Genomic DNA, 27,924 nt, shown 5'->3' with positions numbered 1-27,924 from the left:
ATATGCACAAACTGTTCCGAACCGTTTCGGATGGGAAGTATGCGGACGCCTTAAGCATGAATGAATGATTGGAGATGGAAATTAGAGAATTAATATTTGACAACGGGAGAGGGTACGTGACAATCGAGTGAAAGTCTAAACTGTGTGTTTCTGATTTGGACGACTTTCTCATTCTAAGGCATATTGAGCCAGTGCCCTGAGGGGTGGTTAGGACTACCTACTACCCTAGTGAGATAGTGAAGTAGCAGAGTGGTGTGTGTGTTGATGACAGGCTGCCATGGCTTCTGATGGGAGAGCTGTTTGGTTTTCTCTCCTGACCTGCATGTGAGGAACCACTGGGTTTGCTTTTCACACTGGCCTGAGAGTATCCTATTCCATGAGGCAAGCAGCCCAGGGAAAGAGCGACAGACTGAGAAAGTGGGTGAAGGAAAAAGTGAAGAAGTGGGTGAATGAGCATGTGTGACTGTGCAAAAGAGAGCGAGAGAGATGTCAGATGTGTGAGAGAGATGGTAGTGTGGTATCAGAACACACAGGCCTCAGTCATCGCTCAAGCCCAATCACAGTGTACAGGGACACAGGTGAAGGTAATAGGAAATATGATTTGTTTGATGCATTGCCCTACTTCTGAGACTAAGTGCCTCGTAGCCTGGCAAGAAATTAGATTAGTGTATTAGATAGAGGACATTTCCTCCCCTCACTCATCCTTTTCCTTATGAGGCTTTTTGATAGCCTCCAGCCTTAGAGAGAGTAGAATGATGTATGCACACATCAACCTTACATAAAGAGGAAGTATAGGTAGAGACATCAGTTAATCAGCTATTAAACGTGTACCATACAAAAACTATTTAGAGCACTACATCGCTAAAAAGTCTAAAGAGAAATGTCCCTCTTCTTGGCAGAAATTGAACATTGTTCCACATCAATTACATCTAAGAGCGACTCCTTTCTACCCCAAGTAGTATCTGCTACTTTTTTAACCAAAGAGACGTTACTCCACTGAAGACATTACTCAGAACCTTAACTGCAGATGGGTACAGTGTGGCTACTTCTAAGACAAAACATAAAAATCTAGTGATCACAGTCTCCTGCTTACTGATTTCCAGTGGCGTTGGGATAATAGTTGAGGGCTTATGAGGGATATGTCTGGATATTCACCCCTTTTCAAACAAATCCACCCCTCTCTCTGCCATTAACCAATGGGTATACAACACAGGAGGTTGGTGGCATCTTAATTGGGGAGGACGGGCTCGTGGTAATGGCTGGAGCGGAATCAGTGGAATGGTAGCAAATACATCAAAAACATGGTTTGATACCATTCCATTCGCGACGTTCCAGCCATTATTATGAGCCGTTCTCCCCTCAGCAGCCTCCACTGGTATACAATACTATATCTACACAGGAAACAAAGCTTGTAGAGGACATTGTCTCACAGCTAAACTTTATGAACAGAAATACTGTAGTCAAAAGAATAGTGCATGACATCATCAGATCTTATAAAACTCAAACACAGGAACACACACACACATACAGTACACACATCATGAACTCTCATGTCTTCTCCATGTATAGATATTTACTGTCTATTAATCTATCTTTCGCAGTGGTGTAAAGTACTTAAGTAAAAATACTTTAAAGTCCTACTTAAGTCGTTTTTTGGGGTATCTTTACTTTACTATTTATATTTATGGCAACTTTTACTTTTACTCCACTACATTCCTAAAGAAAATTATGTACTTTTTACTCCATACATTTTCCCTGACACCCAAAAGTACTCATTACATTTTGACAGGAAAATGGTCCAATTCACACACTTATCAAGAGAACATCCCTGGTCATCCCTACTGCCTCTGATCTGGCAGACTCATTAAACACAAATGCTTTGTTTGCAAATTATGTGTTGGCGTGTGCCCCTGGCTATCCGTAAAAAAAAAAAAAAAAAAAAATTGTGTCGTCTGGTTTGCTTAATATAAGGAAGTTGAAATGTTTTATACTTTTACTTTTGATACTTAACTACATTTTAGCAATTCCATTTACTTTTGATACTTAAGTATATATAAAACCAAATACTTTTAGACTTTTACTCAAGTAGTATTTTACTGGGTGACTTTCACTTTTACTTGAGTCATTTTCTATTAAGGTATCTTTACTTTTACTCAAGTATGACAATTGAGTACTTTTTCCACCACTGATCTTTCGTCCTATATCCTTTAAAATCCTGGAAAAATTAACTGAGAGACTTCATATCCTCGATGTCAGATCAACATCGTGTGTTAATGTTCCGACAGAGAGAGAGGTCCCTAGAAGCTACTAGCATTCCTGCCCTATTTCACTGACCTCACAGTTACCAAACGAATCTAAAACTGTATCAGATATCCCAGAGGAATTAGTGTTACATCAACTTTAAAAAGCTGAACTATGTATCCTTACAGTACTTACTACAGTTTTACTGACACTCAAAGGAAATAGAAACCTAAACCTGTAAGACTGGAGTGGTCTTGCCAGTCCTGACTAAAACACCCTCAACCCTCAATCTTTCTGACCACTTCTCAATCAGAAGTAAAATACAGTAAGAAAAACAAAACACTAGTGACACCTGTTGAGCCCTGTGTCTCAAGCAGCAGTGGAATAGGTAAGTGGGTTGAATGGGTTCCTACCTTGACGTACTCCATGGTGGGGTCCATGCTGCTGCTGGGGTCCCTGGGGAACAGAGACAGAGATAGGGTTCTGTTGAGTGCACACATTCCTACTGGCTTCTTCTGGTCCCCTCCACTCCCTCCCTGTGCTGTGATGCGTCTGCAGAGCTACTGCTACTGCTATCCTGGCTGCTGACTGTGGGTCTACCTCCTCTCTGACAGGAGTGGCATGCTCAGACACTGCCTGCCCCCTTGCCTCCCCTCCATCGCACCCCCACCCACTAGTCTACCCACCCAGCTCCCACACAAGTCACAGCCACATGTCCCCTTTTTCTGACCCCACTGGCAAATTCACAGAGGGGTATGAGACACATCTGTCCTGTTTCATACATCAGAGGAGGAAAGGGGGTTTAAAATGCCATGTCATTAGCAGGGCTAGTCCTCCCAAAATTCTCAGAATCACTTGAGATGTCAGAAATGCATTTTGAGAGGACATAACTTCTAAAAGCTAAGATGAGTTATTTTCAAATCCCTGAGGAAGTGTGGATGCATTCCCAGATCTCTGCTAAAAGTTCTGTTTATTTGAGTTCTGCCTCTGTCTCTACTCTGAAATGTTTTTTTTGGGGGGGTTTAGAGAAGTTGAACCCAAGCCCTTGATGCAGAGGTGTTACAGTCAGTCAGGAGGGGAAGTAATTCCTTGAGCCTTTCACCACTTTTCCTAGGAATTGTGAAGGGAAAAAACACAAACATCTCGTTTAAGAGCCTTCGTGGAGTAGGAAACAAAAACAGTGGAATTTCAAGTTGCCCCTTAATCCATACAAAATGTTGAATAAGCGAGTTAGTATCTAAACCAAAGGATTTACAGTAGAATTACAATCTAGAAATAACTCACCAGACTACTGTGATGGCCCTTTCTATTTTCTTTCCTCTCAACTTTCAGAGAAAGGCGGGAATGCAGCAGGAAATACGGTTGAGAGTAAAATAAACTGAAAAGAGTATGTTTGCTGCATCCTAAGAAGTTCAACGCCGGCCACTAGCTCTTAAACAGCTCTTTCTCCATTTAGCTGCTGTACGACCGCGTCTCATCTACTCACTGTGGGGAGAGCTGAACATTCTCTCCTCTGTCCATTCTTCCATGTCAGCCTACACAGTAACCTGGCTTCTCTTTCAGCAGGGTGAGTGAGTGGTATGTCACGCCACCTCAGAGGAACACAACACAGGCAGGCTGCTGCGCTGGCTGGTTCAGCTCTGAAGCCGCTCCATCCGCATCAGAATAAAGAGCTGGCCTTGTTACTCAACACCTACAACTACAGTGTTAGGTAACATCACAATCAGTTCACAGTACGGTGGTGTTCCTATAGAACTGGACAGGACATTACAGGTTCCACCTGCTCCCATCAGACAGCCCAGTCTAATAAAGAGAACAGATATCCCACCCATCCTCCCTGTTCGTATTGGGTAGAGAACAGAGGTGTTGGGAGGCACATCGTAGAGTTGGTGAGAGGACGAGTGAGGCCACAGGCCAGCCAAAGAGCCTCTCCTTTTGACCGGCTGAGTGTCAGCCAGACCACAGCTGCATTGTGTCCTGGAGAGGAAATGTGTACCCTGCTCAACCACTGACTTTCCCCAAACCTCAAGTTCAAATGGAGCTCAGTCAAGCCAAGGACAAGGACAGGGCAGGTTACACACAGACGACCTGGCTATAATTGGATTTCCGCACACAGCCTCCCCTTCTCTGACTCACTGACTGAGAGAGAGGGGCACTTGACATGCAACACTCCCTCAGTCAAAGGTTGTTCTGGATGCCTAAAGGCGTCTGCATGCTTTCCAGCCGAAACAGTTTGGAACAGTTCGTGCATTTATTATGACGACATTTCGTGACATGGTTGTTCGTTTTGGACTTCGGCAAGGGTTTCGCCAGCGATTGGTCAACAGTAGGAATTATTCAATGAAGTGCCTGCTATCATTCAACGACAGACAACTTGTCCTCATGCAAATTTTTTCACTTGAGAAATACTGCACCAAAACATCCTAGTCAGATGCAAAATTCCACGACTAAGATCTCCTCTGCAAAAACGTCAAAATTAATGATAGATTTCTTGAGTTATCTTACATTAATTCTGACTATTTTGAGGAATGGTCATGGCGTCTCAAGAGGGACAATCAGTACTATTACAATTTTTTCTAGTTTTTCAAGCAAAGGTCTTTTAAGGGAGTATGCGAGCACACTCGTTCGGTTCGCCTAGCCGGGTTAGGCAAGGCGCCAGCCCAACCGAAGCATGCAGAAGCCTTAAGACACATGCACACTAAAGTGTGACTCTGGGCAAATCCCTCAACTTAGTACAGTGGATCAGTGCTCTGCTGTGCACAAAATAACTTAAGTCAAGTCACCTTATTGAAGTCATTTTCCTTATATACAGTGCATTCGGAAAGTATTCAGACCCCTTGAAAATTTTCACATTTTGTTACGTTACAGCCTAATTCTAAAATCGATTAAATAAATAAAAATCCTCATCAGTCGACACACAATACCCCACAATGATCAAACAAAAACAGAAAAACTTATTTACATAAGTATTCAGACCCTTTGCTATGAGACTCGAAATTGAGCTCAGCTGCATCCTGTTTCCATTGATCATCCTTGAGATGTCTCTACAACTTGATTGGAGTCAACCTGTGGTAAATTCAATTGATTGGACATTATTTGGAAAGGCACACACCTGTCTAGATAAGGTCCCACAGTTGACAGTGCATGTCAGAGCAAAAACCAAGCCATGACGTCGAAGGAATTATCCCTAGAGCTCCGAGACAAGACTGTGTCGAGGCACAGATCTGGGGAAGGGTACCAAAACATTTCTGCAGCATTGAAGATCCCCCAAAACACAGTGGCCTCCATCATTCTTAAATGGAAGAAGTTTGGAACCACCAAGACTCTTCCTAGAGCTGGCCTCCCAGCCAAACTGAGCAATCGGGGGAGAAGGGCCTTGGTCAGGGAGGTGACAGAACTCCAGAGTTCCTCTGTGGAGATAGGAGAACTTTCAGAAGGACAACCATCTCTGCAGCACTCCACCAATCAGGCCTTTATGGTAGAGTGGCCAGACGGAAGCCACTCCTCAGTAAAAGGCAAATGACAGCTTGCTTGGAGTTTGCCAAAAGAAACCTAAAGGACTCTCAAACCATGAGAAACAAGATTATCTGGTCTGATGAATCCAAGATTGAAATCTTTGGCGTCACGTCTGGAGGAAACCTGGCACCATCCCTATGGTGAAGCATGGTGGTGGCAGCATCATGCTGTGGGGATGTTTTACAGTGGCAGGGACTGGGAGACTAGTCAGGATCGAGGGAAAGATGAATGGAGCAAAGTACAGAGAGATCCTTGATGAAAACCTGCTCCAGAACGCTCAGGACCTCAGACTGGGGCGAAGGTTCAGCTTCCAACAGGACAACGACCCTAAGCACACAGCCAAGACAATGCAGGAGTGGCTTCGGGACAAGTCTCTGAATGTCCTTGAGTGGCCCAGCCAGAGCCTGGACTTGAATTCGATCGAACATCTCTGGAGAGACCTAGAAATAGCTGTGCAGCGATGCTCCCCATCCAACCTGACAGAGCTTGAGGGGATCTGCAGAGAAGAATGGGAGAAACTCCCCAAATACAGGTGTGCCAAGCATGTACCCAAGAAGACTTGAGGCTGTAATCGCTGCCAAAGGTGCTTCAACAAAGTACTGAGTAAAGGATCTGAATACTTATGTAAATGTGATATTTCTGTAGCGGGTGATGTTGGACGGAGTCAGATGCAGGAGAGGAAATCACGGAATAAATGGTTTAATCAATAAACAGAGGTACACAGCAATGCATAATACACACCAGTGCGGACAAATGGCGCACTGGGGAAATAAAGGCACACACGTGAATAACCCAGTGATACACAATAGAATCAAGCTCCACGGAGCTATAATCTCCTCTACAATAAACAATCACACACAAAGACAAGGGGGCAGAGGGAACACTTATACAGGTACTGATGAGGGGATATGAACCAGGTCTGTGTAATAAACAAGACAAAACAAATGGAATGAAGATATGAGGAGCGGTAGTGGCTAGAAGGCCGGTGACGACGAATGCCGAAGCCTGCCCGAACAAGGAGAGGAGGCAGCTTCGGAGGAAGTCGTGAAAATACCCCCCCCCCTTAACGTGCAGCTCCAGCAGCGCGCTGACACCGGCCTCAGGGACAGCCAGGAGGACGCGGAGCAGGTGAGCCGGATGGCGACTGTGGAAATACCGCAACAGGGAGGGATCGAGGATATCCCTCACCGGGACCCAGCACCGCTCCTCCGGACCACCCCTCCCACTCCACGAGGTACTGAAGGCCCACCACCTGACGCCTCGAATCCAGGATGGAACGGGCGGAGTACGCCGGGGCCCCCTCGATGTCCAGAGGGGTGGAGGGACCTCCCGCACCACAGACTCCTGGAGCGGACCAGCCACCACTGGCCTGAGGAGAGACACATGGAACGAGGGGTTAATACGGTAATCTGGAGGGAGTAGTAACCTATAGGTAACCTCGTTTATTCTCCTCAGGACTTTGAACTGCCCCACAAACCGCGTGCTCAGCTTCCGGCAGAGCAGGTGGAGGGGCAGATTCCGGGTCGAGAGCCAGACCCGACCACCCAGTACAAAGACCGGGGCCTCACTGTAGTGGCAGTCAGCGTTGGCCTTCTGGCGACGCACAGCGCGTTGGAGGTGGACGTGAGCAGGGTTCCACATCTCCTCCGCACGCCCAAACCAGTCATCCACCGCAGGAGCTTCGGTCTGGCTCTGATGCCACGGTGCCAGAACTGGCTGATAACCTAAAACACATTGGAATGGCGATTGGTTAGTGGTGGCGGAGAGAGTTCTGGGCATATTCGTCCCATGGCAAGAACACTGACCACTCCCCCAGCCGGTCCTGGCAGTAGGACCGCAGGGACCTACCCACATCCTGATTCACCCATTTCACCTGCCCATTACTCTCGGGGTGAAACCCAGAGGTCAGGCTGACTGAGACCCCCAGACGTTCCATGAACGCCTTCCAGACCCTGGATGTAAGCTGGGGACCCCGGTCAGACACTATGTCCTCTGGCACCAGAATGTCATCGATGTAGATCACCACACCGCGACCAAGCATGTCCCGAAAAACCTCTTTCACAAAGGACTGGAAGACTGATGGAGCATTCATCAAACCGTAACGCATCACCAGGTATTCGTAATGCCCCGTGGTTGTGCTGAATGCTGTCTTCCACTCACCCCCCTCTCGGACACGCACCAGGTTGTACGCACTCTGGATATCTAATTTTGTGAAGAAGCGCGCCCCATGCATTGACTCGATCACAGATGGAATGATGGGGTAGAGGATAACTATAATGAATAGTCCCCTTGTTCAGTGCTCGGTAATCAATGCAAGGGCGCAGACCTCCATCCTTCTTCTTCACAAAAAAGAAACTTGAGGAGGCGGGTGAGGTGGAGGGACGTATAAACCCCTGGCCCAGGGACTCGGAGACGTATGTCTCCTTCGCCTCCGTTTCAGCCTGCGACAGGGGATATACATAACTCCTGGGAGGCACAGCGTCTACCCGGAGGTTTATCGCGCAATCCCCCGCCCGATGAGGTGGTAATTTGGTCGCCTGCGTTTTGGAAAACGCGTGGCCAAATCAAGGTTTTCGGGGGGAATGCGCACGGTGGAGGTAGTGTCTGGACTTTCCAGCGTGGTTGCACCAACGGAAACAGCCAGACACCTACCCTGACACTCTCGCGACCACCCCGTGAGAACCCTCTGCGGCCATGAAAAGGTGGGGTTGTGTATTGCTAACCAGGGAAGACCCAACACAACAGGGAAATCAGGAGACTCAAAAATAAAAAAGTGACTTGCTCTCTATGGGTCTCTTGTGTAACCATCGTGACTGGTGCTGTAACCTCCCTAACGAACCCTAATAGTCGACTGTCAAGTGCTTGGATGGGCAGTGGAATGGATAGGGGAACCAATGTAATACCTAGACTATGTGCTAACGACCTGTCCATAAAGTTCCCAGCTGCGCCTGAATCGACCAGCGCCTTACACTGGGGAACTACCGTGTAATCAGGGAAGTGGATGTGTAGGGTACAGTGCGCAGCAGAGGGCTCTGAACGAGTGTGGGTGTTCGATACCTGGGGTGACGCGAGAGTGCCCTGCCTGCCGCCTCCAGACCCAAAGGAACGCTGACGATAGCGTGCAGTATAATGTCCTCTCGTGCCACAAGAGTGACACTGGCGCTGTCATCCTCCGCTCTCCCGGATCGCCGCACCACCCAGCTCCATCATCTCGTGATCCGAGTTGGGGGGGGTGGAACGGGCAGGCCCCTTCCAGGACGTCCTCTAGAAGCCAGCAGGTTGTCCAACCGGATGGCCATGTCCACCAGTTGATTGAAGGACAACATGGTATCCAGGCAGGCTAGCTCCCTTCGGACGTCCTCTCGCAGGTGGCACCGGAAGTGGTCGATGAGGGCCCGCTCGTTCCACCCGGACCCAGCCGCTAGAGTCCTGAACTCCAGGACAAAGTCCTGCGCGGTCCTCGTCCCCTGCCTCAAATGGACCAGCCGCTCGCCCGCCTATGTCCCTTTGGGAGGGTGATCGAAGACGGCCCGGAAGAGGCGAGCAAACTCCCCGTAGTTGTCCAACGAGGCTCCTCCTTCACCCCAGACCGCGTTGGCCCACTCCAGGGCTTTGCCCGAGAGGCAGGAGATGAGGGCGGACACCTTCTCCCGCTCCGAGGGAGCCGGGCTGATGGTGGCAAAATAGAGGTCCAGCTGCAGGAGGAAACCCTGGCAGCGGGCCGCTGTCCCGTCGTACTCCCTCAGTCGGGACAGGTGAATCCCTCTGGGTGCTGGGGTGTGGGTGGCTGGATCTGGTAGCGCAGCTGGTCCTGAAGGATCGGATCCTCTACCCTCCAGGCGTTGGACGACCTGGAGAACCCGATCCATCGCTTCGCCCAAGCCGGCTAGCATATTCGAATGCTCCTGGCACACAGGTGAATAACCCAGCGATACACAATAGAATCGAGCTCCACCGAGCTATAATCTCCTCTACAATAAACAATCACACACAAAGACAAGGGGGCAGAGGGAACACTTATACAGGTACTGATGAGGGGATATGAACCAGGTGTGTGTAATAAACAAGAGAAAACAAATGGAATGAAGATATGAGAAGCGGCAGTGTCTAGAAGGCCGGTGACGACGAACGCCGAAGCCTGCCCAAACAAGGAGAGGAGGCAGCTTCGGAGGAAGTCGTGACAATTTCATGTTTTTTTTATTATAAACGTGCAAAAAAAAAAAAATGCTATGTCATTATGGGATATTGTGTGTAGCTTGATGAGAGGGAAAAAAACAATTTAATCAATTTTAGAATAAGGCTGTAATGTAACAAAATGTGGAAAAAGTCAAGGGGTCTGAATACTTTCCGAACGCACTGTAAATGCATACATATACTATTCTCTCCCAAACAGCATTGTGTGCCCATCTGGTATTGAATTAATTAATACAGGGGAAACTGAAGAGAGGAGAGGGGGTGGTATTGATTTGCCCTGGTTGAGTTCTCTCTCTCTCTCTCTCTTCATTTTACAGGGTGGCTGCAGGTGTGTGTCCCCTCAGACAGAACATGTGCTCTCAGCCTGCTGCTGGCTGGCCTTATAAAAGCAGATCCAGCTGTGGCTATACTGCCTTCTGCCTTCTGCCTACTCCTTACACCAACCCAGAGGATAGGGAGAGAAAGAGAGAACAAGAGAGGAGGGAGGAGGGAGGAGGGAGGAGCAGACGAGAGAGAAAACAACAGGACGCCGATGGTCCAACACAAACAGGAGCTGCTAAAAGGAGCGTTGTTTATTTCGCATCAGATCAGCACTCAGGGAGGAGAGGGGGCACCTGCTGCTCTGGCTGAACAATATGAACAGAACTACACTAACACATGGACAATAATTATAGTGTATACACTGGGATTGGCTTATGCAATAGAAGCCTGCGAGTCCCACAGACAATCACTGACAATGATAGTATACAGTAAATGATTGTTCCGCGGCTGTGATTCTGATATGGGAATGGAATTTTACTTTTAAGATACGGAAATAGTATGTTTACTGTACCTAACCAACAGCTTTACAGTAACACAGCATGACATAATTTGGAGATGCGACCAATGATCAAACAGCAATGTCATAACAATTACATAATTTTCTTGGGATCGGGTTAGCTCACAGTGTCCTTGGGAACATCGAGGCCTGGCATCACAGCATCATGACTTATCGCTGCTGTGATACCAAGGACAGCCTGGGCATGGCGTAAAAACAAAGACTTTCTGTGGTCCTATCAACGTACATACTACAGCTGCAGTACCATGATTCCCAGTGGGATGTTTTGGTTTTTGATCAGAGTGGTTTATTCAGAACTGACATTGACAGACAGACATGCAGAAAACACTCTCTTCACTGTTTGTTTTATATTTTCTACCCCAATTTCGATCTTGTCTCATCGCTGCAACTCCCCAACGGGCTCGGGAGGCGAAGGTTGAGTCATGCATCCTCTGAAACATGACCCGCCAAACCGCACTTCTTAACACCCGCCCGCTTAACCCGGAAGCGAGCCACACCAATATGTCGGAGGAAACACAGTTCACCTGACGACCGAGGTCAGCCTGCATGCGCCCGGCCCACCAGAAGGAGTCGCTAGAGCACGATGAGCCAAGTAAATCGCCCCGGCCAAACACTCCCCTGGGCCAATTGTACACCGCCCTATGGGACTCCTGATCACAGCCAGTTGTGATACAGCCCAGGATCGAACCCGGGTCTGTAGCCTTAGACCCCTGCGCCATTCGGGAGGCCCTCTTCAATATTGTTTTACCTTCACCACTGTTCCCTGTTCTGTAGCCTCAGCGGTTACCATACAGGCTTCAGATCTGACCCAGCAGCAGCCCATTTCTCAGCAGAACAAACAGAGAGAATCAGTCAGTCTAGATTCTGAGCTCACGGCCAGCTCAGTCTTTTATCAGCCCTTTCATCTCTTATACGAGGCTGTAAATCTTCTCGCCATCTCAACCTGAGTCAACCTGAGTCCAACTCGTAAAGGATTTGCAGGCACACCACAGCAAGAGCTGTCTGCCTCTCCCTGGGGCAGAGTGAGTGGGCCCTGGGTTATAGTGGCTATCTGGCTTACGCACACACGCATGCACACACACACACACACACACACACACACACACACACACACACACACACACACACAGGCACACAGGCACGCACACACAACCACACACACCACACACAGGCACACATACAGGCACACATACCACACACTGACTGAGGTTAGGGGTCACCTGAAGAATCACTCACTTTGTGGATCAATCCAGATAGCATCATCGATACAGAGTAAACACTGATTAATTAGCATGTGGTAGAAGGATGGAGCACTGTCTGGGTCAAGGGTCAACAGACAGTCAGGGAGACTAACAAGTCAGCACAAAGAAACATAGGTTGGTTTAAAACATGTATAAAATCCACAAAACAAGAATAAGCCAAGTAGTTCAGTGAGCAGAAATGAAGCAGTGTTCATTGATCAATGTAATCTCCATGAAAAGAGATGGATAGTGGCACATCCTCCCATGTTAATGACAGAGCCACAGGTAACTGCCAAAATAAAGTGTCTTAATAGGGCATGGGCCACCACGAGCCAGAACAGCTGGCATAGATTCTATAAGTGTCTGGAACTCTTTCGGAGGGATGCGACACTCTTCCTTGAGAAATTCCATCATTTGGTGTTTTGTTGATGGTGGTGGAAAACGCTGTCTCAGGCGTCGCTCCAGAATCTCCCATAAGTGTTCAATTGGGTTGATATCTGGTGACTAAGTTGGCCATGGCATATGGTTTACATCGTTTTCATGCTCATCAAACCATTCAGTGACCACTTGTGCCCTGTGGATGGGGCATTGTCATCCTATGGGGGCATAGCCATGGTAAACAAAATAATGGCCAAAATAATGGCCTGCCCAGCATTTTTATACATCACCCTAAGCATGATGGGATGTTAATTGCTTAATTAACCCAATAACCACACCTGTGTGGAAGCACCTGCTTTCAATATACTTTGTATCACTCATTTACTCAAGTGTTTCCATTATTTTGGCAGTTACCTGTATCTTTTCATAAGAGATGAGGACAAAGCCCTTTGAGTAATCCTGAAATCTCCATCACCAGTCAGCCATATCCAGCTCCCGGACAAAGCCAGGTAACCAACCACTCAACCAGTGGCCTTCAGATAGACACAATGGGCCTGCAGTCCTGTCTTGTAGCAGGCAGCACAGTGCTGCCAGCCACACAGAATGGGTCCCTCAGAACTAAAGCTGTCATAGTGTTCTGTTAGCCCTGATCCCTCACCATCTCCACACATCTATCTGCACATCAGCGTCTAGAGTTACAGCAGCAGCCAGAATCTGAGACGCTACGGCTGGGATATGGTCTCTGCATGCTTAATGCACCTCAGGGCTCTCTTCAGAACCTCTCTCCCCTCCTCTCCATCCCCCTCTCACTATCTCTCTCCTTCCTTCCCTCTCTCCTTGCTTCCCTCTCTTTGCTGAGCCAGACAACCCTCTTCCTCTGTTGCTCCTCCACACCTCCACTGTGTTTCCCATACTGCCAGAATGAAGGTTGCTATGGAAATCAGTGGCTCATTTATTCTCCTTCCTTTTATCTAGTTTTCACCTCCACTAACCTCACCAGCTTTGTGGGGATGAAATACTAGACCTATATTAGATAACCTTCAAATGTCAACGGATAGACACAGCCTTTCAGTTATTAGTAACCCCAACCCCCTTCCTCCACCCAGGCCCAGACATATTCTGTCTGCCTGCCCAAAGCGTGTCTAAAGAGGGGGGCTGTGTTTCATTCTGTCCAGCGCTGCTCTGTTGCTCTGGTCTACAGTCACACAGAATATAACTCACAGTCTAGGCTGTCTGGGTGTATATATCTCAAACATCTAGACAAGCTTTGTTGTTGTGGTGGTTGGTTTATATCACTCTAAACAGAGGGCTTACCGTCACTGCATCTCTCTGATGTCTGTGTGTGTGTAAAAGTGTGAGTATGCTGTTGTGTCTCTGTCCACAGTTTTCTGGGCTAATCACATGGATTGATGCTGTGGAACTTCTCTTCAGTTCTCTGTGTTCTCTAAGATCAAGCAAGCCCTATCAGCAGTCTGACAGTGTTGTGCTTCAGTTGTGAGTGAGGTGTTAAGCCCCGCAAGGTGCTGTGGGGAAGAGGAGGCCCTGACAAAGCAGGCCCAGCCCCCAGATAACATTTATAGGGGGCCACAGTGAAGCTGCTCTGCAGTGACTCAACAGGGCCTGAGGGATACAGCCCCCTGCCCTGACAGACAGAGAGGTGGTAGCAGAGAGGCTAGTGCTAACATGTGCTGCTCACTGATTACATCTCAGCTGACCTGCTTACCATGGCTTGAGCAGGGGCACTATTTCAGAGTGAAGTAGTCTCAGTTCGTCAGGGGGTTGGTAGCAGCTGAAAGTCTGCACAGTACTTAAGGGGCTTTAAAGAGTGAACCTTAAGTGTCTTATTGTACAAAACATAACTATTTGTTTTATATTCAGATTCTTTGATATGAACAAAGGAAAAACATAGCCCTGGAGCATAAAAGGATGTGTGTGTCTGTACCTGTATGCAGAGTGGCCTTCCCTCCCTGTATGGTAAGGCTGGTGTTCCTCTATGATGTTGTGGATGAGTGGCGAGGAGGGCAGGCGGGCGCGGGCCGGGTGGGGCAGGGTGCCCATGTGGCTGTACATGTCCCAGGAGCAGACAGGGCCCTGGGCCGGGGCCCCTTTCTTCCGCCTAGGCAGAGTGCCGTGGATGGAGACACTGTGGTATCCGGCTGGGGGCAGCTCCGGTACTGCAGGCCTGGAGCTCAACAGGTCCATGGAGGAGGCCAGAGAACACTGCCTGCTGCCCACGCGCATGTGTATATTCCTGGGCAGACTGGCAAACTTCCCCTCTGCCATCATCCTCAGCTCTAAGAGGGAAGAAAGAGAGAGAGACATCAGATTAGACCACATGGCAGGAGGAGGAGTGGGCTGATTTCCACCTAGGGGTTATTTACATTTACATCATTTAGCAGACGCTCTTATCCAGAGCGACTTACAAATTGGTGCGTTCCCCTCACAGCTCCGTAGGCAAGCACCATGGTCTTGTAGTAGATGCGAGCCTCAACTGGAAGCCAGTGGAGTGTGCGGAGGAGCGGGGTGACATGAGAGAACTTGGGAAGGTCGAACACCAGACGGGCTGCGGCGTTCTGGATAAGTTGTAGGGGTTTAATGGCACAGGCAGGGAGCCCAGCCAACAGCGAGTTGCAGTAATCCAGACGGGAGATGACAAGTGCCTGGATTAGGACCTGTGCCGCTTTCTGTGTAAGGTAGGGTCGTACTCTGCGAATTTTGTAGAGCATGAGCCTGCAGGATCGGGTCACCGTTTTGATGTTAGCAGAGAACGACAGGGTATTGTCCAGGGTCACGCCAAGGCTCTTTGCACTCTGGGAGGAGGACACAATGGAGTTGTCAACCGTGATGGCGAGATCATGGAGCGGGCAGTCCTTCCCAGGGAGGAAGAGCAGCTCCGTCTTGCCGAGGTTCAGCTTGAGGTGGTGATCTGACATCCACACTGTTGTGTGTCGTCTGCGTAGCAATGATAGGAGAGACCATGTGAGGATATGACAGAGCCAAGTGACTTGATGTATAGAGAGAATAGGAGAGGGCCTAGAACTGAGCCCTGGGGGACACCAGTGGTGAGAGCACGTGGTGCGGAGACAGATTCTCGCCACGCCACCTGGTAGGAGCGACCTGTCAGGTAGGATGCAATCCAAGAGTGAGCAGCGCCGGAGATGCCCAGCTCAGAGAGGGTGGAGAGGAGGATCTGATGGTTCACAGTATCAAAGGCAGCGGATAGGTCTAGAAGGATAAGAGCAGAGGAGAGAGAGTTAGCTTTAGCAGTGCGGAGAGCCTCCGTGACACAGACAAGAGCAGTCTCAGTTGAATGACCAGTCTTGAAACCTGACTGGTTTGGATCAAGGAGGTCATTCTGAGAGAGATAGCAGGAGAGTTGGCTAGAGACGGCACGCTCAAGAGTTTTGGAGAGAAAAGAAAGAAGGGATACTGGTCTGTAGTTGTTGACATCGGAGGGATCGAGTGTAGGTTTTTTGAGGAGGGGTGCAACTCTCGCTCTCTTGAAGATGGAAGGGACATGGCCAGCGGTCAAGGATGAGTTGATGAGCGAGGTGAGGTAAGGGAGAAGGTCTCCGGAAATGGTCTGGAGAAGAGAGAGGGGATAGGGTCAAGCGGGCAGGTTGTTGGGCGGCCGGCCGTCACAAGTCGCAAGATTTCATCTGGAGAGAGAGGGGAGAAAGAAGTCAAAGCATAGGGTAGGGCAGTGTGAGCAGGCCCAGCGGTGTCATTTGACTTAATAAATGAGGATTGGATGTTGTCAACCTTCTTTTCAAAATGGTTGACGAAGTCATCCACAGAGAGGGAGGAGGGAGGGGGAGGAGGAGGAGGATTCAGCAGGGAGGAGAAGGTGGCAAAGAGCTTCCTAGGGTTAGAGGCAGAGGCTTGAAATTTAGAGTGATAGAAAGTGGCTTTAGCAGCGGAAACAGAGGAAGAGAATGTAGAGAGGAGGGAGTGAAAAGATGACAGGTCCGCAGGGAGTCTAGTTTTCCTCCATTTCCGCTCGGCTGCCCGGAGCCCTCTTCTGTGAGCTCGAAATGAGTCGTCAAGACATATAGGGCTGGTTACCTAAGATGACTGTGTTTTGTCTTTGTTGCGACAATATCACAGAGACATGGTGTCCGGTAAAGTAAACAGGTGCTGCTGATGCACATCCTCACAAAGGACAAGATGGATGGGAACATATACGTGTGTACGTACAGTTCCTCTTAAGCTGCCCACCCAGTATACTATAGCACAGTGACAACGGCATTGGCACTGGATATGTTATGATAATGATGGAATATATATGTAAGTACAGTGAAATGAAGCCAGTGGCATAGAGACCATCCTTCATTTATTCCAGTCATAGTTCCACTGATGATCCCTCCCTCTCCATACAACCTGCCAGAGAGAGAGGAGAAGCAGCAAGGAGCAGGATGACATAACTGCAGGCTATCAGTGAACCACCAGCCAGTCTGTCTCTGACCACAAGACAGCAGATAGGGATCTCTTGTCCCATGCCCTCTCCAAATAACATGTTTACCTCAGCATTCCACACCCAGTTTTTGGACCACTACACCACTAATTGGACAATGAAATAAAGACTCCTTTCTAAGCCGAAAGGTTTTTCTGCTCAGCTTTCTGCTTTCATCCGTTGCCCCCCAGCCAGCTTTTTAGCATGCTAATGAGCAGAGAAACTAAACTCACGCCTTAGCTGAGAGAGAGAGGCTGACATCACTTCTTGTTGCTGCTGTTTCTTCACCTTCTCCTCACAGAGCAGCCACACAGTTTATGGATTATTCATAACCTGTTTTATTTCTTAAATTTGACTTGGCATATGAAGGGAAGTGAACTTGGCAAAACTATTATGGCAATCTTCTCAGCGGTGTAGCCGTAATTTATGATATTGTATTATCATAAGGGGTCAACTGAGGATAAAGCCTGCTGCCTTAATTAAAATGCAATCGTGTGGCGATGAAAGACAAAGAAAAACTTTGGCCTGGCACTTTGATCGAGTTTCTTACTCAGCAGTCTTTGTTTTACTCATGGATGGATGTAAACCTTTGTGTGGTAAGACAATGGGTGGTGGATTGAGGGAGCAGCAGTCCTATAGAAACAGCCCCTTGGGGAGGACGGGGATGAGGAGAGGTAGAGAATCCACTGACCCAGACAACAGCTGAGTGTGAGCACGCACTGACCCTGTTAACCAGTTCTGTTAAAGCTATTCAACAACAAACACACCGCCACCGACACACACACACACACACACACACACACACACACACACACACACACAGGGCAGTGCTGATGCTGCTTTCAAAGCCTGTGTCCTCTTTGTGCTGTGTGAAATTTTATCTGAGCCAGGGCTGGTGTCAGTGTTGAGGTCTGGTATTAACTCTGTGAACTCTTCTCTAACTGAGAGATTTAAGGACCTGCTTCACATCCTTAAAATGGTTAATCCACCCCACAGTAATTGCAGTGCAACCAGATATCTTCTTCTTCGAGGAGATGCTTTGCTGTTTTATCCAGCTGGCTCAGTGCCAGGACGGCAGCAGCAGGGAGGACTGTATTGTAGCAGTATGGGTCTAGTGAGTCTGGTGGGAATTCCCCAACATCATGGGTGCTACTGACTGATGGGAGAGTACCATAATCTGCCTTGTGATGACAGCACACTTCAAAATACACACAGACACTCACTCTGATTCTGCAAATTCAATGAAGAGTAGTCAAATCTAGTCCTGTAATTAACGTATGATAAGATCTCCCTTCTCTATGTGCTATGTCTCCTTACTCAGCATAGCAGTAGCGAGGAGATTAAATAATGCCATCAGGTAAGAAGAGTAATGAATAGTACTGTTTGTCCATTTTGAGACGCTGTAGCCAAAATACACTTCCTCAAAGTAGTCAGAATTAATCTAAGATAACTCAAAAAATCTATCATTCATTTTGACGTTTTTGCAGAGGAGATCTTAGTCGTGCAATATTACATCTAACTAAGATGTTTGGTGCAGTATTTCTCAATGAAAAAAATGTGCATGAAAACGAGTCGTCTCTTGTTGAATGACAACAAAAACTTTGCTGAAGAATCCTTACTGTTGACCAATCACCGAAGAAAGGGGCCTAGACTTCGGCTCCGAATTTCAGTTTACCTCCAGAAAAAAAAAATTCTGCCCAAACAGCCGAAAAAACCCTCACCGAAGTCCATAAAGAACAAAAACGTCACAATATGTCGTCAGAATATATGCACAAACACAAACTCCTCCAAACTGTTTCATCTGGGAAGCATGAGGATCCCTTTACACCTGGACATCCCTCATGAAAAAGTACCTACTACTCATCACTACTACACAAGATCTCCCCCTTAACTGTGTAACTACTGAGCTTTTGGTTATCTACTACTTAAAACGTACACATACCTACACAATTCCTACATGTTCACTATTGAATTACTACGTAATGCCTACACAGTACAGCTGTATGCCGACTCAATCCCTATTGAATTACTACTGCCATTTGTGTGTGTAGTGTTGTGCCACTACTGATCACTACTGAATTGCTCAACGTCCTTTCCAACCACTCCGCTAAAAAACGCTCCTCTCTCACAGGAAAAAAAACTGCAGATCCATATTCGCTCCATTCACTAAAATCACAATTTAACCAACACCCATATATTTTTGTGACTACCTGGATCTATAATTTGGTTTTGAAGTATTGAAACCAAATCATATGATTTGAAAGAAAAGTATTTTAATAAACAACAGGAAAAGGTGACTGTAATCATAATTTCAAATAGGCTACATGTCATATTAAACAGCATATAAACACTGTAAACCTGTCAGGAGCCAGACAGGTAGCCTAAGAAAGAACAAAAAGTAATTATTTAGGCTATATTATTTCAATCATTTCAAGGTTATAGCCTACAAAGAAATACATTTTGAAGCATTTGCGATTGCAACACACTAGGCTGGTAGGGACCTAAAGGGCTCAGCATTTAAACAACATTTTGTTGTATTAAATCATTATAGTCTATAAATTGCGTGACTTACTTAAAATTATGAAAAATGCGTTATTAGGCTCAGTGCCTTTGAATTCGTTTTTAGAAACACGAGATTGGCCAGAGTCTGTGGCTTCAGGCTCATGCGATGGTGCCTGGAGAGCAGGCCAGCAGCAAAGAATACCCTCTCCACGACTGGGGATGCTAAACACCCTTTTTGTTGCAGACACATTTCTCCACCACGTAACCTTTTAGAAAATAAGGACAAGCACAAGAGACAACCAATTATAAAGCATTATCAATCATCTGCTAACAGAGGTCACATAAGACAACACAGAAAAACATTTGATAAACAATGTTAATCTTACCAACAACAGCCTCCAGTCTTCTTATGTCGAGGGCCTCCTTGGCAACAGGTCAAGATGTACAGTGCCTTCAGAAAGTATTCACACCCCTTGACTTTTTCCACATTTTGTTGTTTTACAAAGTGGAATTAAAATGGATTTAATTGTCATTTTTGGTCAACAATCTACAAAAAATACTCAGTAATGTCAAAGTGGAAAAATATTCTAACATCTATAACAAATATATTGCTGACAGGTGTATAACATCGAGCACATAGCCATGCAATCTCCATAGACAAACATTGGCAGTAGAATGGCCTTACTGAAGAGCTCAGTGACTTTCAACGTGGCACCGGCATAGGATGCCACCTTACCAACAAGTCAAATGTCTGCCCTGCTAGAGCTTCCCCGTTCAACTGTAAGTGCTGTTATTGGGAAGTGGAAACGTCTAGGAGCAACAACGGCTCAGCCGCGACGTGGTAGGCCACACAAGTTCACAGAACGGGACCGCCGAGTCCTGAAGAGTGTAGCGCGTAAAAATCTTCTGTCCTCAGTTGCAACACTCACTTCCGAGTTCCAAACTGCCTCTGGAAGCAACGTCAGCACAATAACTGTTTGTCGGGAGCTTCATGAAATGGTTTCCATGGCTGAGCAGCCACACACACGCGTAAGATCACCATGTGCAATGCCAAGTGTCGGCTGGAGTGGTGTAAAGCTCGCCGCCATTGGACTCTGGAGCAGTGGAAACATGTTCTCTGGAGTGATGAATCACGCTTCACCATCTGGCAGTCTGATGGACAAATCTGGGTTTAGTGGATGCCAGGAGAACGCTACCTGCCCGAATGCATAGTGCCAACTGTAAAGTTTGGTGGATGAGGAATAATGGTCTGGGGATGTTTTTCATGGTTCGGGCTAGGGCCCTTAGTTTCAGTAAAGGGAAATCTTAACGCTACAGCATACAATGACATTCTAGACATTAATAGGTTTTGTGTAGTAGATAAGTAGCACTTCTTCATGAGGGATGATATGCTCTTTGAAACGTGTTCCTGGTTGACATAGAAATCTAGCTAGCTATGTATATTGGGAAATAACCATGGTTACCAGCAGGTTTCAATCTCAGGAGAAAAAGGACATTCCAATGAGATAGGATCAGAAACACTTTTGATCCACCTACTGTACTGTACTTAATGTTCCAGATGCATGGTGAGGCTGAAGATCAGAGCAGAGAACAGGCTTTCACAGAGTGATACGGTACTGTATATTAGGTATCCAGAATCAAAAACTCCCCCACCCCATAAGAACAGTTTCCAGAAATTGCTTAACCCCTCTAATATCATGTTGATCAGATGTCCTGACATGATGCAGAACTCTACGACTTTTCCACCTTCCGACTTCAGTGCATTAAAGACAACTGGGGACTCTGGGGAAAAAATTAGCTCGGACTGGGAAAATAGTTTTGAACAGTCATCCAACTCGGAATTCCAAGATGGAAACTCTTTCTAGAACTCCGACTTTCTGACCTGAAGTTTTTTTCTGAGTTTCCAGTTGTCTTGAAAGCACCATCGGATCAGACCACCACAGATGTTTATTTACCTGCTCTGTTAGACTCCTCAGGTGGACTGAGTCACTGAACATGTCCCAGTTACTCATCATCATCATCATACCACAGGACAAACACCAGCAAGTGGGAAGAACATAACCCTTCACAGTTCTAAAACACATTACAGTCTATGCGGGTGCAACAATTCACACAACTCAACCAAACACCCAACCTTAATTAACAGCACCCACCTGGGTGATGATGCACAGTGGGCGGGTCAGCAGCCATTTTGTGCCAGACCACTGAACAGTCACAATCACACATCCCTTCCTGCAGAAGCCAGGTGACGATTCCTATAGAAGCCAGTTAAACTGGTGGTGCAGGGGCGGGGGTTAATTGGCTGGTGAGTAAAGTCCCTGAGGGCTGGTCAGTGTGTGGAGGCCTGCTGTTGACCTCAGAGAAAGCAGATTGAAGCACCCCAGCAGTGAGTCAGTGGGGCCAGAACCAGGCACATCTGTTTCTCCTTAAGGAATGCTGCTTGATAATTACTCCCCTGTGGTGACAGTCTGTCGCACGTGCCGGAAGAGAAAGGGCTCCTTAAGAACATGAATATTCAAGACATTAATCTCATAACATAAATGATTCATACAAAATACTAGAAGAGGTGACAAGGTTATGGCCGTCACTTGAACTGAGGTGTGAGACCTCTTCTTTCGTCTATCTCCTTTCTGCCTCTCATGATGTCACTCCACTTGACCTCACACTGTTTCACTTCCTTTCTCTCTTTTGTCTCTCTACCTCTCACAAGCACAATGGTCTTTCTCTGGCTCTCTGCCCACTGCTTACATCACCCTCTGCATCTTTCACTGAAGACACACAATAACACACACACTCACACATTCACACTCGCAAATTCTTGAAAGTCCTTTGTCTGCATCTGGCTTGTGACACAGGGCACATGTCATTGCTGATGTCAGCAAACACAAATATTGTCTTTCTTTTACTGTACCTATAGTAGGAGCATTGTGTCCTGCACTAGTCACTCAGCACATACAAATCTGTTAAGTGAAAGTGAACAAAACTGGCCTTGATTCAAAAAGATATGCAAGAGTCAATATGCAAAGGAAATAAAACTAGAAGCATCCAAACTAAAGCTGTTAGAGACGTACAGGGGAAGAAGAGAATATTCCAGAGCATTTCTAAACAAACTGGCCAGTGTTATCAGTGTTATGTTTTATCCAGCCTTCCCCCACACTCACTCCTCCATGGGAATCTAGTGAATAATGCAAGTCCCCTTTAATGAATTCAAACCTGCTTTGAGTGGACAAAAGACCCAGAGAGGCTGTGGGCCACAGGAGCACTCTTCAGAATAAACCCTCTAATATATCCGTCACCATAGCCTGACTGCTATTTCCAACCAGCTTCTCCCATCCATCCTATATCTGACAATGGAAGCAATTCTGAGGGAGACAAAACAGTTTGGTCTGCTCTAGTCTAGAATAGCAGCCTGCTCTACACAGTGGACATCTGGGCTGGGCTATACATCTCGGCCCCATCAGACCCATCACACCCAGGGCTTTGGGAGTTCATCTCTCCCCCCATTAATGCTGGTCCTCCACTCAGTACACAAATCACAGTGAATCAGGCTGTAGACAGGCTCAGAGCCGGCACTCAGGGTTTCTATAGCAGGGTGTCCAGTATGCATCTTATCTAGTGTACAGGAATGAATAGGAAGCTTTGGCGAAAGGGGCTGACTTGTGAACAGCTCCACACACCCAATCAGCTAAGGCGTGGAGGCAGCAGGCAGGGCAGGGAGATCTGGATGTGTTTCAGCTGGGGCTCTAAAAGCAGCAATCAGCAGACACTTTACAGCTCCAGCTCTGTCACATGCTGCAGGCCTGGCCCCTCATTACCCAGACAGCAGAACAGACCGACTAGGAAAACTAATGAGTTGCACAGGAAAACAACACCACAAATAAAACGCATGCAGGGAAATGAAGAGAGGAATAAAATTCACCAGAGGAAACTGACTGATGAGGTTGCCCTTCCTTTCTCACTGCAAACTGGAGAGAGTGGATGGGCGGAATACTGCACACAGACATTAGCATAAGCATATACACACACACACACACACACACACACAGCAGTGCATTACTAAAGCAACCCCTGGCCAGTCTTTCTCCAGACCTCTGAAAAGAACATAGAGCTCAACTGTCACATGACACTTTTTGGCCCTTCTTTTGTTGAGAGAAGGGGGTGTTTGATATGAACAGATCTCTCCCTCCTTCCTCTCCTCCTCCTCAGAGAGAGAGAGAGAGAGGAGCAAGAGAGAGAGAGAAGAAGCAAGAGACAGCGAGACAGGGAGCGAGAGAGTCTTCCAGTCTGTGAGCTGCATGGCTGGTTTGTGTATGACATATTAATCACTAGTTATTAAAGCCCAACAACTCCAGCTACAGTCATCTCTCTCCTACACAGCAACCAGCAACTTAGGTGGCCAATTTCCCAGGGGAAAAGTCTCTGAAATCTATTCCATTGACTAACAAAGTCCTTGAAAAATATGCTTAGCTTCTGTTATTGTGTAAAAGGTTTGAGGAAACATTTGTAAAAGTTTGACCTTGTTAGTGAGAAAAAGCATCAACAACTGAACTGACTGAAGTCATTCTATTGAAAACAATACAAAGAGTTTCCTGTTGACAACTCTGAATAAATCAAAGTTCTTTGAAGTTGTAAAAAGTAAACAAACTAGCGAGAGAGATACTCCTCACACCTCTGTAAGCCGTATCAGCATCTGGATGGAGCACCAACACATTCCAACACTTTTATACAAAGCAGACTCCAATCCAGTACCATTTTTAGAAATCCTTACCTGTCTGTTTAAAGTTGCACTTGTTTTGAAGAAGAGCTCAGCCAGAGATTTCCTCCTCACTTCACTTCAGTAGAGTTCCTCCTGAGCGGCAGCGCTACAACAGAGTCCCAGGCATTGTAGACTGACTGACCAGCACAGAGACTCGCACGGACAGGCAACAACAAGGCTAGATGGCTGAAACAAACCCCTTCCTCCTCTCTCTCTCTTTTTCTCTGGCTTTGTGTGTCCCTGGGCCTCCCACAGTGGCTGTGTTGCCGTCCTCTTCCCCTCAGTGGTATGCCCTCTCTCTCTCTCTCTCTCTCTCTCTCTCTCTCTCTCTCTCTCTCTCTCTCTCTCTCTCTCTCTCTCTCTCTCTCTCTCTCTCTCTCTCTCTCTCTCTCTCTCTCTCTCTCTCTCTCTCTCTCTCTCTCTCTCTCTCTCTCTCTCTCTCTCTCTCTCTCTCTCTCTCTCTCTCTCTCTCTCTCTCTCTCTCTCTCTCTCTCTCTCTCTCTCTCTCTCTCGTTGATACACACACTCACAGACACACACACATGCCCCGCTCCTCCACACACACACACACACTGCACCACAGGGGAGTGATTTACGACTTACACCCCCCCTCCCATCCTCCCCTGCCCCCCAGCACTGAATACGTCTCTCTCTTCGCTACTCTCCCCTCCTCTCCTCTGTCACCAATCCCAGGACAGAGGCCAGAGCAGCCTCACATTTCATATCCCAACAACAGCCTTTGTTACTGTCCAGTTTCACTCCAATAATGTTCTTTGAAAATCTAATAATGTTCTTTAAACATTTTTTTAAATGATTGTCACTGTACAGACAGTGCAACTGTAGGCTATGATGTGCAATCTGATCACGTCTCTGAAAACATGAAAATAATAATTATTAAATGTTAAGGTAGCTAGTATTCTGTCTTGTAAGACACGCGTACTGTCCCCAGAAGACAGAGGGAGTCCTGTTTGTCTTGGCTGAGGTACAGAATACACTTTCCCCTGTCTTTGTTCTCTGATTCCTTCACATTGTCTGCTGATGACAACACACAACCCAGTGTGTGTGTGTGTGTGTGTGTGTTCCTTCCTGGCAGACCCTGGCCAAGGATACCAGTGCTGTGGCCCTGTGATTGAAAGGACAGGTGATGTTTGTTTTGTATAACGCTATGCTAAATCTGCCACAGTACCTCAGTGTGTGTATATACAGTGAGGGAAAAAAGTATTTGATCCCCTGCTGATTTTGTACGTTTGCCCACTGACAAAGAAATGATCAGTCTATAATTGGTATAATAATGGTAGGTTTATTTGAACAGTGAGAGACAGAATAACAACAACAAAATCCAGAAAAACTTTTGCCAATGAACATCTGAATGATTCAGAGGAGAACTGGGTGAAAGTGTTGTGGTCAGATGAGACCAAAACCGAGCTCTTTGGCATCAACTCAACTCGCCGTGTTTGGAGGAGGAGGAATGCTGCCTATGACCCCAAGAACACCATCCCCACCGTCAAACATGGAGGTGGAAACATTATGCTTTGGGGGTGTTTTTCTGCTAAGGGGACAGGACAACTTCACTGCATCAAAGGGACGATGGACGGGGCCATGTACCGTCAAATCTTGGGTGAGAACCTCCTTCCCTCAGCCAGGGCATTGAAAATGGGTCGTGGATGGGTATTCCAGCATGACAATGACCCAAAACACACGGCCAAGGCAACAAAGGAGTGGCTCAAGAAGAAGCACATTAAGGTCCTGGAGTGGCCTAGCCAGTCTCCAGACCTTAATCCCATAGAAAATATGTGGAGGGAGCTGAAGGTTCGAGTTGCCAAACATCAGCCTCAAAACCTTAATGACTTGGAGAAGATCTCCAAAGAGGAGTGGAACAGAATCCCTCCTGAGATGTGTGCAAACCTGGTGGCCAACTACAAGAAACGTCTGACCTCTGTGATTGCCAACAAGGGTTTTGCCACCAAGTACTAAGTCATGTTTTGTAGAGGGGTCAAATACTTATTTCCCTCATTAAAATGCAAATCAATTTTTAACATTTTTGACGTGCTTTTTTCTGGATTTTCTTGTTGTTATTCTGTCTCTCACTGTTCAAATAAACCTACCATTAAAGACTGATCATGTCTTTGTCAGTGGGCAAACGTACAAAATCAGCAGGGGATCAAATACCTTTTTCCCTCACTGTATATGTGTGTGTGTGTGTGTGTGTGTGTGTGTGTGTGTGTGTGTGTGTGTGTGTGTGTGTGTGTGTGTGTGTGTGTGTGTGTGTGTGTGTGTGTGTGTGTGTGTGTGTGTGTGTGTGTGTGTGTGTGTGTGTGTGTGTGTGTGTGTGTGTGTCCACAGAAGCCTTCAGCACCTGGATCCCAGCTGGGTATTTTGTCAGGAGGACACACGCACACACTGGACAGACATCTGGAATCAGACAGATCCTCTCCAGTTACACTGCACCTGCCAGGACTATACTCTACCTCACAACACCCCTCATTCATCAAGGTGTCAAGACACTGAAAATGTTTAACATCTGAAAATAAATACGATTTTTCTTTAGTATAGAAATGTTACATAAACAGAATGACATAGTATGTCGTGATATAACCTCAATTAGTCAAAGTCATATTATTTGACAATAAATCATTCTGTAACAGGGCAGACTGTGGTACAGCGGATGTGTAGCTAGTATATTTGAGAGAAATGTAGGTTCTGTAGACAATGTCTGTGTGTTCTCCTTTGTTTTGTATTGATGCAGTTTGGCTTGGTACAGATTGTCACTGAGTGACACTGTACAGATCGGCTCACACCTTGCTGTTATCTGATGACCTGGGTGTCCTCAGGCACCTCAGCTACACACACACACACACGCACACACATACACATGCACAATAACTCCTAGTCCAGTGCACATGCATTCATCAAGGGAAAATTTAGACGCCAGGTGCTATGTTTTCCCCTCGGAATAGATGCAAAAGTCCTGATCCATCTCATTCCTCACATGTTTGTAAAGGAAGGGGGGCATTTCCAAGAAATCACTCCTCTGATCACTCCTCCACCCTCTATTTGCCATGAGTCAAGATCCTGATCTGTAATCTGCTGTTGGTTACTCACAGTACTGCCTGTTGATGCCCGTAGATAACCACAGTTACACAGGAGCCATCCCATGCCCATGAGCTGTCAATCATAACCAAGTTCCCTCTGGGAAAAATACAGTTCTTCCATTCTGTAAAGGGGAATGTTTCTGTATGGGAAAATGCTAGCACAGGATGTGTACTAAAACTGTTTCTCTACCAGTCTTTTCCCTATGCTGTAGTTTAATTATGAGTAGAGGACATGCAGTATGTACTGCAGGCCTGAAGTCGTCCCCCCTACGGCCTAATACCCAAGGCTGCGAGGAAGAACAGTTTGTCAGCACTTGAAATGTAAACTATCCTTGTTTTAAGAACATGTCATTCCATGTTCCATAACTTTCTAAAGGAGTATAAACAACCATGGTTTTATTGCATCATTCAAGATTTGACATTGAACACTCTTAACAGAACAATGTTAGTGGGACCAGGTTTAACTGACTATGATTCAACTACAACATCACTTCATAGAATTCTCTGGGATTTAGTTATGAGCAATATTTTTCAGTCTGTCAGCCTGTCACCAAGGGGAAGTCCACACACAGTGTGAAGAGGAACGCACTGAGATCCAACAATACAAGAAATGCTATGGCTGTCAGTCAGCAGTGAATGTTGTAAAAATAACAGATGGCCCTGTGTCAGTGACAATGATGTGTGGCATGGTGGCTAATACAGGCAGGCTGGAT

The 27,924-nt window shown here is 46.8% G+C and overlaps 1 protein-coding gene across 1 annotated transcript in view; it reads right to left on the bottom strand.

Moving 5' to 3' along the window:
- The window catches only part of LOC121533418 (breast cancer anti-estrogen resistance protein 3), an 87,715-nt gene extending 63,335 nt beyond the window's left edge, over nucleotides 1-24,380 (bottom strand). Inside the window, exons 1-3 of the mRNA XM_041839355.2 lie at nucleotides 24,132-24,380; nucleotides 14,351-14,702; nucleotides 2,655-2,697 (exon numbers count right to left, since the gene is read on the bottom strand). Of these exons, the coding sequence (XP_041695289.1) occupies nucleotides 2,655-2,697; nucleotides 14,351-14,694 (387 nt within the window). The 5' untranslated portion in view covers nucleotides 14,695-14,702; nucleotides 24,132-24,380. The remainder of the gene's footprint in view (nucleotides 1-2,654; nucleotides 2,698-14,350; nucleotides 14,703-24,131) is intronic.
- Between the last annotated feature and the right edge of the window lie 3,544 nt (nucleotides 24,381-27,924).

The sequence above is a fragment of the Coregonus clupeaformis genome, chromosome 20, assembly GCF_020615455.1.
Source record: "Coregonus clupeaformis isolate EN_2021a chromosome 20, ASM2061545v1, whole genome shotgun sequence".
NCBI lineage: Eukaryota > Metazoa > Chordata > Actinopteri > Salmoniformes > Salmonidae > Coregonus > Coregonus clupeaformis.
Note: the sequence above shows the minus strand (reverse complement) of the source record. Positions and strands in the feature narration are given on the sequence as shown.